At 32.2% G+C, this 11,496-nt stretch overlaps 3 protein-coding genes across 4 annotated transcripts in view; all 3 read right to left on the reverse strand.

Annotated features, from left to right (window-relative positions):
* LOC104784955 (UDP-glycosyltransferase 74F2-like) overlaps positions 1–1,190 on the reverse strand; it is a gene marked incomplete in the record, with an annotated part of 7,367 nt that extends 6,177 nt beyond the window's left edge. Inside the window, 1 exon segment of the mRNA XM_019245650.1 lies at positions 522–1,190. Within this exon segment, the coding sequence (XP_019101195.1) occupies positions 522–1,140 (619 nt within the window).
* On the reverse strand, positions 2,213–4,038 carry LOC104784956 (sm-like protein LSM36B). Its single transcript, XM_010510069.2, has 4 exons — positions 3,931–4,038; positions 3,493–3,623; positions 2,589–2,702; positions 2,213–2,491 (listed from the first exon to the last, which is right to left on the reverse strand). Exons 2-4 carry the CDS (start codon positions 3,605–3,607, stop codon positions 2,445–2,447), a joined length of 276 nt encoding a protein of 91 aa, XP_010508371.1. The 5' UTR covers positions 3,608–3,623; positions 3,931–4,038; the 3' UTR covers positions 2,213–2,444.
* Positions 9,073–11,496, reverse strand: part of LOC104784959 (formin-like protein 2) — a 6,611-nt gene continuing 4,187 nt past the window's right edge. Inside the window, exons 2-5 of one of the 2 annotated variants that reach the window (XM_010510070.2) lie at positions 10,873–11,496; positions 10,590–10,777; positions 10,142–10,392; positions 9,073–10,058 (exon numbers count right to left, since the gene is read on the reverse strand). In XM_010510070.2, coding sequence (XP_010508372.1) covers positions 9,237–10,058; positions 10,142–10,392; positions 10,590–10,777; positions 10,873–11,496 — 1,885 coding nt within the window. In that variant the 3' untranslated portion in view covers positions 9,073–9,236. The remainder of the gene's footprint in view (positions 10,059–10,141; positions 10,393–10,589; positions 10,778–10,872) is intronic. The other variant, XM_019245651.1, reaches the window with a different exon arrangement.

Consider the following 11,496-nt stretch of genomic DNA (forward strand, 5'->3'; position numbering starts at 1 on the left):
GGTTGAGTTCCAGCCGCAGTGAGTCAAGAAACAACCGATGGCTTTGTGTGACAGAACTTGAAGCTGAGGACTCCATTTTAAGACCAAGCTTGTGTCTTTGTTCACTGTCTCAAGAAACCCTGATGGGAGCTTTGCTTCCTCTGAAGATCTGACCACCCACAGGAAGCTGAAGTTGCTTACTGCTAAAGCAAGCTCCTCCATCTGCACATTAGTCAGCTGAGCCAGGCTTCCAAATGCTACGTACACCACCGACCCTTGTGGCCTCGTGTCGAGCCAGTTAGTGCAGAGGAAATCATCTTTCGATTTGAAGAGATTCAGATCATAGTTGGTGTCTGATTTGATACGTTGGTCTAAGTAAATTGATGGAATAGTCGGACCAATTGTCAACACGCGACAAGCTTTCGACCACAATTCATTCTCCTGTAACGATAACCAGAGTAATTAGGACATGAACAAGAACAAGACATGGTTTAAAGAAGTTGTAAGAAAGAGAGGGAGTAGAGAGAGAGATCTAACATGAGGTTCCAACTCTTGGAAGCTATTAACGAGTACGAAATCAGCTTTTTCGAAATTTATAAACTGTTGAAGGACCATCTCAAAGTAAGCAGGGTAAGATCCAGAAACAGAGAAGAAAGAAGGCAAATCTTGTAGCTCAAAGAAAGGCAATTCCTTAATGGGAAGCTCCAAGCTTCCATTATTTAGGTAGGAAAGATAATAAACGTAGTTAACAGCACAAGGTTGCGTAAAGAAAGGACTTGCAACTAAACCAAACTCTCTAGCAACGTCAAGCGCCCAAGGCATGAAAGCATCATAAACGATACAAGTGATAGGGTTATCACTAGTTTGGTGTTTGCGGATGATGTCTGCAACGGTTTTGGAGCCGCAAGTTTTGAAGTTTTGGAGGTAGTCGTGGATGGAATCAGCTGTGTCGAAGCCACCGTGGTCATAGCCGTCGGAGATGGTGGCTATGGAGATCGGACCAGATTGGTCAGGTTTGATGGAGTTGAAGACGAAAGTGGTGAGAGCAAGAGTGGTTTTGAGACCTTTGTAGTGAAGTCGTTTGCAGAATTGGCGGACTGGAGTGATGTGTCCTTGCGTTGGATATGGAATTGCCAATACATGTCCACTCTTCTTCTCCATCTCTCTTTCTCGCTCTTGATATCTTTTGTTTTAACCAAAGTGAATATGTGTTAAGAGATGATGCCAATATATATAGCCTGGCTAGGTTCGTCTGGTTCTTGTTTCTAGATAAGAGCTTTGGGATCAGAACAAATTGATAGTTTTGTTTTTATGTTTAAAGACGAAAACAAAACCAATTTGCATTTCTTTTCACAAGGAAAAGGAAATGTGTTAATAATTACGAGTTTTTGAAATGCTTGTTTTTGTAGTAATTTTGGCTTCATTATTTGCATGTCATGTGCTTTCCTCCTGTTCTGTATATATTAAAAAAAAACAATAAGTTTTACTATTTTAAACACAAAAATAAAGTCTTCATTAAACATACAAACGATAATGGAAGAGAAACCGTTTACTTTTTTTTTTTTATATATACGTTTTGTTAATAATTGAAGCTGAAAACTGAACAAAACTATTCTCTTAAACTTGTTAAGGACTACTAACATGTGAAAAGATTCTCTACGGCTCTATAATAATTACAAGAAGTTGTCGACAAATAAGAAAAACGACGTGTGTATTTGAGGATTATTATCTTAGGATATGTGATTTTGTTTTACCTTTTCAGTAAATCCAGATTTTTTCGTACCACATAATCCCAATGTCAATGATAGTGTAATAATGTAAACCTTTCAACGACAAAATGTTGAAAGGTTGAACCAAAGCAAACCTTTCAACGACAATTTCGGGCAGCGATGAGCAATTCAATCTTCTAAACAGTCATGTGCAACACATAAAATGTTGAACCAAAGCAAAGCAAACCTTTCAACAACAATTTCTAGTGAACAAAATGTTGAACCAAAAGCAAACCTTTCAACGACAATTTCGGGCAGCGATGAGCAATTCAATCATGTAAAAGCAAAAAACAAATCTTCTAAACAATCATGTGCAACACATAAAACCATCAATGGTTGTTAAGATGACATCAGATTCTGACCCAATCACTGGCGTCATCTACACATGATAATCAAGTTGAGCCACACACGTGGTACATACGTCGTAAATTTGGCTTCAAAGACTAATAAGGGAACAGTGATGATTAAGATTTGTCTTGTTATCAAATAAAAGTCGAACTCTTTTCTCAGAATTTTGGAGATGATTCACAGACACAAACTGAGTGTAGCAGAGTTGTAAGGGAAAAAAAAGACATTTCGAATTGATTCAGAGATGAATAATAAAATCTCTGATTGCTACAAAATCCTAACATTATCAAATGCCAGAGAGGTAGAAGAAGATGATTCCCATTCATTTCATGGTGATGAAAGAGAGAGCTAGGCTCCATCTGCCAAATTCCCTTGCGTTGTGCTGATGTAAAGAACTGTTGGCCAACATACAGCAAAATTTTCAGATACATAAATCGCAAAAACAAAGTGAAGCGATGTGAAGAATGATGACGGATGTGATTTGAAATTTACCGTTGTTTCCACGGATAAAAGCATCGCCATATTTGTTCTTTAGCTGGCCATTTACGTACTCTTCTGTTTGCTCCATAGCTATGTTCATATACCCATCAAGACAAGTAAGAATGCCTGCAAACAAGACAAGAGAAAAAGTGTCAGTGTCATGTGTAGTTTTCTTGTGTGACTGAGAAGCTCTGTTAAATTTGCTTGATAACAACATGGAGGAGAGATAAATAGTCTGGCTTTTTATGAGGACAAAAACAAACAAAAAAATCCAAGCTACAAGTTCTCCTAGTCTTATACGCCAGTTCAAAAAGAGACCAAGGTCTTGTCCTTATATTGCAAGTGATATATGCTCCAAGGCTAGATTTTTTTGCAAAGTGAAAATCCACATTCTATCACATGTGTAAATGCATAACAGAATATATATGAAGATCTTATCAAAACCAGCACATGACAAGGAAAGGAGGAAACACTAGCTCGGAAAGGACAAAAACAACCACATTTGGGTCAATCATCTAGAGAAATGATACATTTAACGTGAGAAACTCTTTGAGGTTCACAAAGCTGTCATCTAAATTAAATGTCACTCTCAAACTCCAACGAGCATATCCCAAAGACATTCTCAATCACAGTTTCTTCACTTAACTTTCTTAGAGACAAGATTGGGAGACTATCCTGATTTAATAATGATACGAATCCCATTCTAAACAGAACAAAAACAAAACTCTTCACAGATGCAATTAGAAGAAGAAAGGGTCATTTTTCTCTAAACAAATATCCAAAGGTTTCATTAACATGGCGAAAAAAGAAAGGCGTTGAGTTATCTAACCCAAAGTGCAATAGCATAACCACCAAAACCATAAGATAGAACACAGAGGGCATAAAAAGAAAATGCAGAACAGAGAGAGATACCAACCTCGGTAATCAACACCAGAGTTGAGCTTGACAACAACTGGTCTACCACGAATAGACTTCAAGAAATCATTAGGAGTCTTAGTTGTTCCAGAAGCTTTCTCTCCAATTCCACTCATCTTCTGTTTCTTTTTGCTTAATTACCACAATCAACAACAAATTAGATCCAAATCAAACAAGAACGTTTTTTCCCCCCACAAAGCCAACAAATTTTAAGCAACAACATTGGTGTCAGCAATTCGAAATCAATAAATCAATCCAATTACATAAAGCCCTTGAGACAAATGAATCATCTTTGATTCGTAAACTCGTATAATCTCAACAAAATCACACAATCACCATAAAACCCTAAACCTTGACTAATACAGGGGAGAGAGAGATATAGAGAGCCGCGAATCACTTCGAAAGACGAAATAGATTGCAGCAACTATGAATAACGAACCTCGAGTCGGCGATCAAACTGCAAACGGCGTAGCTAAGCGACTTTAGGTTTCCGATCAAGAAGTCGAAGAGAGAGAATTTGCTACTGGTCAAAAAAAAAAAAAGTAAACACACCAAATAATAATAATAAACAAACAAATTATTGTCTAAAAAATTAAAATAAATTTTATACTTTTTAATTTGTACCATTTAAAAAGAAATAAATAAACAACTTTAACAAAATCTTTACTTTATGAGTGGTCCGCAAAAGTGATTAATCTTGCATGGTTCATTAATGTGCGACATTATAATTCTTTTTAGTCATTTTAATTGTGGAAATTTTCAAATTGGTTTAGGAGAACAACTTTTCAAGTAAAGTAGTGCAAACAGTTATATACTTATTTCTTTTAACATTTTGAGATTTATGCAGATGACTTTTTGAAAAAAAATAACAAGACTTTGGGTATATATATGCTTAGAGAAGGATATATTTATTTCAGTTGTATCTAGCTGGTTCAATAAATACCAGACATAAATAATTTAACAGAGGACTGAAACGAACGTACAGAGCTAGAATACAATGAAAAAACGATTTTCCGAGAGGCTAGAATATAACGATTTTGTAGTCCGAGATTTCGCGGCGGAACCACAAGTACAGTTTCTCGCCGAAGATCAAAGAGATTTTGGAGTTTTTCGTGATGATTGTAAAGATGTGGGTAAATAATAATGTAAATTAGTTTTTTTATTCTTACCCGGTTATTGAACTCGGTTAAACTGATTTGGGCCGTATTAAACTTTCAGGCCCATACATTTTAAGTTTCATGTTTTATTTAGCAGCTCTATTTATTTCACTATATACTTTATATTAAATACGAATTTTAAATATAATATATATAACTCAAATAATTTTTTTCATTTGAATAAAATTTCGAAAATATATAATTTTCAATTTACTGTTATTTTAAGCAAAATTTGAATATAAGTTCAATAATTTTAATTTCTTTTTAAAACATTATTAATTTAAATAAAATAATCAAAAATTGTCAAATTGTTAGAAATCAATAATTCAAAAAGTCGAAAATGTAAAAAATCTATTAAGAAAAAAATAAGTTCACTCTTTCAATATAAGTCAGGAAAGAAAAAAAATTTAACAAAATAAAATATAAATCGACAGTTCAAAACGTGAACAAACTAATAATTCAAAATAAACTTAAATAAGTCTACTAAGACCAAACAAATCAACGGAAAGTTAATTTTGAATATATTTAAATCTATATCATATAAACAAAATTATTTTAAATAATTTTATTTATTCAAAATATCAAATATTTCTTATTTAAATACAGTAAATTTTTCTTATTAATCTTTATTGTCTCTCTCTGCATGGCGATCTTAAGATTATAATTATCGTTGTAAAAAAACTATCTTATCTCTGCTTATATGTTAATTATTTTTTTTTTTTGTTAAAAATATATATTAATTATCGACTTATGTTCGTAAATATTTGAATTATCGACTTATGTTGTTCGTAAAAATATGTTAATTATCGACTTATGTTATTATAACCTATCTATGTATGTTATTGCTAGTTATGTCTCTGCTTTACCCATAATTATACGTACGTTAGCATGAAATAATTAAATGGAAATTGCAATGTCAAATACGAAAAATATACATGTATTTTTTAATTATTTTGTATTAAATTAGAGAAGAGGATAAAAGTGGCATGAGGTCAAATAGTCTCTCTGACAGGTTTTTGATCTCATGCATTATGCCATCCTCTGCTTAGACAGAAAAAGTACGCAAACATTGAAAAAACGTTTGGTTTCAATATTTACTAGGTAATTAGTCTGCGTGGTTGTATGCATAATAATAGTTTTGATTATATTTTTAAATTTTTTTAAACTAAAATATTGTTTTACTAATGTATAATCTCAAAAAAATTATACTAATGTATGAATCTCATAGCAATTTCTCAATGTAACACTCCTGTCAACATTTTTTGGTATGGTTATTTATTATACAAAATTTAAAATATATAAACTTTTCTATAATTCAAAAATTAACCAATACTACAAAAAATTATTACAAATTGATTAGCTATATTAATATAAATAATAATATAAAAATTTAAACATTTTCCTAATATGAGAGAATCTATGTTTATTATCATGTTTTATAGAGGTTAAACATTGATTTAAAGATTTTTCTTAATGACATTGCAAACATAAGACTGTAGTATAGTAAAATTGAATCAAATAAAATTATCAAAAAATTTAGTAACTACGTATAAAATTATTGTATATAGAATATTCCTCATTTCAAAGTTTAAAGCAATTAAAATAATTAAAAATACTAAAATTTTACTAAAAACATTTTTCTTGAAAGATAAATATATTAGTTGGAGGAATGAATGTAAAATTATTGGGTAGGAGTTACATTTGAGTTAAATTGAGTTAAATGCCTTTAAAAGTGGGTTAATTATAAATAAATATTTTAATTTATTTTTGACTTAAAAGAAAAGGAATACCAAGTGGCTCAATCAAAATTTAAATTTACACTTTTTGATTGTTTTGTTGATATAAACTCAACATTCACACATAATATTCCAAATTAAAAATATTACTTTTGAAGTGACAAACTAAAATAGTTTTTTTTTTTTTAATTATATGAACTTCAATCTTTCAATCTAAAGATTTTTTTGAAACCAAAAGAATAACTTCAATCCTTTAGTTTTTTTTTTCACTCATCAATCCCCTATATATTAATAGAGACACAATCTCTTAAAAAAACTGATGTGTCGCCGCCAGAGAGCTCGAGACACATTTAGCTATTTAGTCTCATTTAGATTTATTATTTACAACTATATGCCATTGTGTTTTTAACAAAAAATAAATAAATGTGTAATCTTAAAAACTTTATCACTTAATTTTATTAATATTAATTAAGTTTAGCTTTAAATATATTTTATATATTAGAAAAATGATTTATTGAAATGCATGTATAACCCACGCGGATCTCATGAATTCAAGCGGGACGAATGCAAAGACATTTTACGGCTCAAAATATTTAAACCCGTTGCGGGATGGCTTAGCAAACGAGTTTGATCGGGTAAACAATTTTATTTATGAAATTTTAAGTTTTTGTGATTTTAATCTGATTTGATAATTCAAGATTTTGATACAAATCTAACGATCACTAATTTGGTTCACATTCTATCCAGATCTACCATCATGTCAATCTAAAATTTATTGTGAATTGATTACTATTTTAAGCTTTCATAAACTTGATGAATTCAAACCAGTATAAGTTTGTATTATAAATGTTATACTAAATAAATATATTTACAAATGTAATATTTCAAACAAAAGTTTTACTCCGTGCAACAGCACGGGTTATTACCTAGTTTTATTTATAGTGCTAGAATTCATACTAATGATTTCATCTTTAGAGGATTTAGTTAAATGGTATTTTAATAATTATATTATTTTCTATTTTTCACTTCCAGTTAAACATGATTTCTTTTTGGAATCATTTTTTCATTTTGCATAAATCAAGAAAATCAATTTTTTTATAATTAAGTTCTTTTTGTTTTCAAAAACCTCAAATCTTAAATAATATAAATATTGTATTGATCTTTACATATTTATCTATTGGATCACAAAACAAAATAGACTTTACAAAATAAAATTGACTTTATAAATGTATAATTGTATTGATCATTCTAAATTATTTAAAATGATACATGAATATGTGAGATAACGAGAGTACATAATAGAGAATTAGAGATGGATCTTTTCAACTTCATGACCTTATTGTGTGATGGATATTGTAAGAGTAAGAAAAATAATGACTTATAAGATGCTAATCTAAAATAGATAACAAATATAAACCTTTTAAAACAGATTCTCAAATAAAGTTGATTTTTTTGTTAAAACCAACATATGTGAATTTAAATATAGCTATGGAAATTTTAAAAATAAATATGAATAGATTAGAAAGGCAAGAAATATAAAAGAAATATGTTATTTTTATATAATTAAAATAAAAATTGAAAACAATGTTAATTATATATAATATTTTCTAAATTAAAATATAGAATCAAACTCTTACAACATATATTAGATATAACAACATTTGATATTGGTGAGAGAGGAGGAGAGAATTATTACTTATAAGATGATAATCCAAATTAGATAATGGAGATGAATCTTTAAATATAAAACAATGTAAATATATATATATATATATATATATATCATGTAGTCTCTAAAAATAAAATTTAGCACTAAAATTTTACAGTGATATTTCATTTGGTTTTTTGTAATCCATACAACAAAAATAAGAAACTGAAAACATTAAAAAAAAATGATTTGAGATATTGTGGAAGAGAATGAGACAATGTGAAAATGAGAAAGAAAAAAATGCCAATATGAGAGAATGAGGCAATGTTTTTTATATGATAAGAATTGATGGAGATTACATTTAGAATTATTGTAGTTACAAATATTATTTATTGTGTTTGAATAAAATTGAGTGGTGGAATATGATTAATGCATAATTTATTTTATTTTCAGTTATAATTTTATTTTAGTGTATGAGTTAAATGTATTGTGTTAATTGGGTCTTAAATATTATTTAAAATAATTAAACAATTAGAAAGCAAATTAAAAATAAAAAATTAGAAAATATTAACTGAAAATCAACCAATAAGTAAAGACCAAAACCTTACTTTTATATATATGATTTTGAGATTTATGCAGATGACTTTTTGAAAAAAATCACATGACCTTGAGTATATGCTTAGAGAAGGATACTCCCTCTGTCTCATGAAGATTGATGTTTTGAGACTTTTACACATATTAAGAAATTTTTAGTTTTTATTTGTAAATTAATTTATAATTATTTTTTGGTATTGAGAGAAAATATAAACCAATAATAATTCAAAAATTTAAATATTTGAAATGATTACTTCTTGAAGTTTACAAAACATCAATCTTTGTGAGATAAAAATAAATTCCAAAACATCAATCTTTGTGAGACAGAGAGAGTACTTTTTATTTCAGTTGTATCTAGCTGGGTTCAATAAATACATGTACACGTGACACAAATAATTTAACAGAGGACTGAAACGACGTACAGAGCTAGTTGAAATGAAAGCAACTTGCAACAATCTTCCAAAATCTATTAAATCTTCTTCCATGTAAATTCGCCTATCCATAAAATATAATATATATATATATATTTTATATGTAACATGTTTCTTGATTACGTAAAGCAAACGAAACCAACACATTAGCATACACCCGAACCAAACCCGCAGCCAAATTAAAACGAGCCATCCTCGTTGTCTATAGAACCCGAGGGACTAAGCTGTGAGTTATTATTATTGTTAACCATCGGAAACAGAGGTGTGGTGGTCTGGTTCGAAAGCGAATGTCTTGGCACGGATCCATACACTGTTCTCTCGTTTACACGACCAACTTCTTTACACACTTGATCAAGAATCGTCAGAAAGTCTCTGACCACAGCGAATATGCGAAAAGAGTGAGTTTCAGAGTTCCCGTGGAAATACTCTGTTACTTCTTTAACCATCTTCATGACATTGTCTCCATGAGATTTTATCACTGTGATCTCTTTCTCAGCTTTGTCCAAGAACGTGTTCATCGACTCCAAGAATCTCTCTACACCGGTTTCTTGCTTTAGCTCCGCGATGACTTCCTTGACTTTGGTTATTCCTCTGGCGACTTCTGCTGTTTCGTTGATTAGGGAGTTTGAATCCATTGCAGCTGCTTTCTTGACGTTTATCAACTGAGAGCTGAGACCTGAAACTACTTGCAACCCTAGCTTCTTGAGCTCTAGGTCGTCTTGGAATGCGGATTGCTCAGCCATGTTATTGCCTATATGGCTTTGAGTTGGAGTAAAAGGAACCCGAGCTCCTTCAAATTTAATGATCTCTTGCACCACGAAATGCAATAGAGTGGTTTTCCCATCCGCGCCTTTGATATCTACCAGTTTTAAGAGTGTGTCGAGCTTGAAAGCATGTGCATCACCTCTATTGGTTCCTATATTCATCCGGTTCCCGGTTTTGAGCACTGCTTCCAAAAGCTTCAAGAACATCCGTGTGTTCTTTAACTCACCACAAGCAGCCTGATCGAGAGTTTGATAAAATGCATATGAATGTTCTGTTTTCAGCACAAATACACTTATACGAGGACAAGTAGAGTATTTACCTCGAGAGTGTCAAAGGATCTTTTAAGGTACTCGGTTTCTGATTCGAAGTTGACTATGTAAAGCATTGCATCGATCCTTTTGAAGGCGAAAGGAATGTTCAACAATGCTTTGAGGAATTTCTCTGCAGGTCCTATCTTGGAAGGAGATCCATCATCATCTTTAAGCTCCTTAAGCTTTTCCTCTTCTTCTTTGGTAGGAGCCATCTTAAGCAAACATTCGAGAAGCTCAGGTCCAAGCGTATCCGAGTTGCCTGATTCATTAACAAGAAAGTGATTTAACATCTTTTTTCCCATAAAAACCAAGTCAGAGAAGCCATGCTTCAATAATCTCAAACCAATTTGAGGAGCCATCAAAGCAAAAGGAATGTTGTAGTCAGTGTGAGTGAAAGATTAGCCTATGCAAATTTCAAACTTCAGCAGAAGCAACAACAGATTGTGAATTAGTTACCTTCTACAAGAGCATCACATACTTCATCTGCAGTTACATTAAGAGCTCTCAGCAAAATAGCAATGTTGTGGGACTTTCTTGGATCAAGATACCGACTCTCCTGATTCCCTGATTGAACAACGGCTTCTCTAGTTCTTGAACTTGGATCATTCACCTTAAACAATGTCTCTATCATTTCTTCATTCACTCTGTAAACACACAAAAGAATCATATCATCTTAGTCGTGTATGCAAAAGAAGGGAACTAATTGCCCTTAATATTGAAGAATTCAGTTATGTCTTACTGAAATGAGTTTGATTTGATTTGGTCCCACACCATAGCATGGCTCGAGCTTGCTCTAACTTTGTCCCAATGTAAAGGCTTCAACTTAGGTTTCAAAGTCTCCTCTTTTTTCTCAGGATCAGAATCCCCACTAGGAGGCGAGAGTGGCATAGTAGCCGGAATAGGAGGCGAGAGCGACTCCAAAAGTTGTGACGGGGGAGGAGGAGGAGGTGGAGGTGGCCTCTTTGGACAAGGCCGCTTCAAAACGCCGTCGTTTGAGCTGTTCTGACTGTGCCGCGACAGAGGAGGACTCATCGACTTAGGTTTCAAACTTGTCCCCGGAGAAGCATTCAACGACGACGAGTTCGAACCGGAGCCGTTGATACTTCTGTTGCCAATCGGATCAACATCAGAGTCCTTCATTATACTAGCCCAGACACGTGTCGGGCTCTGCTTACGCCCTGAAGATCCTCTAGGAGAGTAAAACTCATCGTTTTCGTTGTCGTCTCCATCAAAGTCTTGTCTTTTAGGGTTTAACTGTTCAGTGCTTTTGTAAGTCGGAGTGAAAGATGGAAGCTTTGGTAAAGGAGGAAGAGGACGAAGCTCCGGCGAGCCTAGCTTTTGGTACTGTGAGTAAGATGAAGAT

Source organism: Camelina sativa, chromosome 5 (assembly GCF_000633955.1).
Source record: "Camelina sativa cultivar DH55 chromosome 5, Cs, whole genome shotgun sequence".
In the NCBI taxonomy this organism is placed as follows: domain Eukaryota; kingdom Viridiplantae; phylum Streptophyta; class Magnoliopsida; order Brassicales; family Brassicaceae; genus Camelina; species Camelina sativa.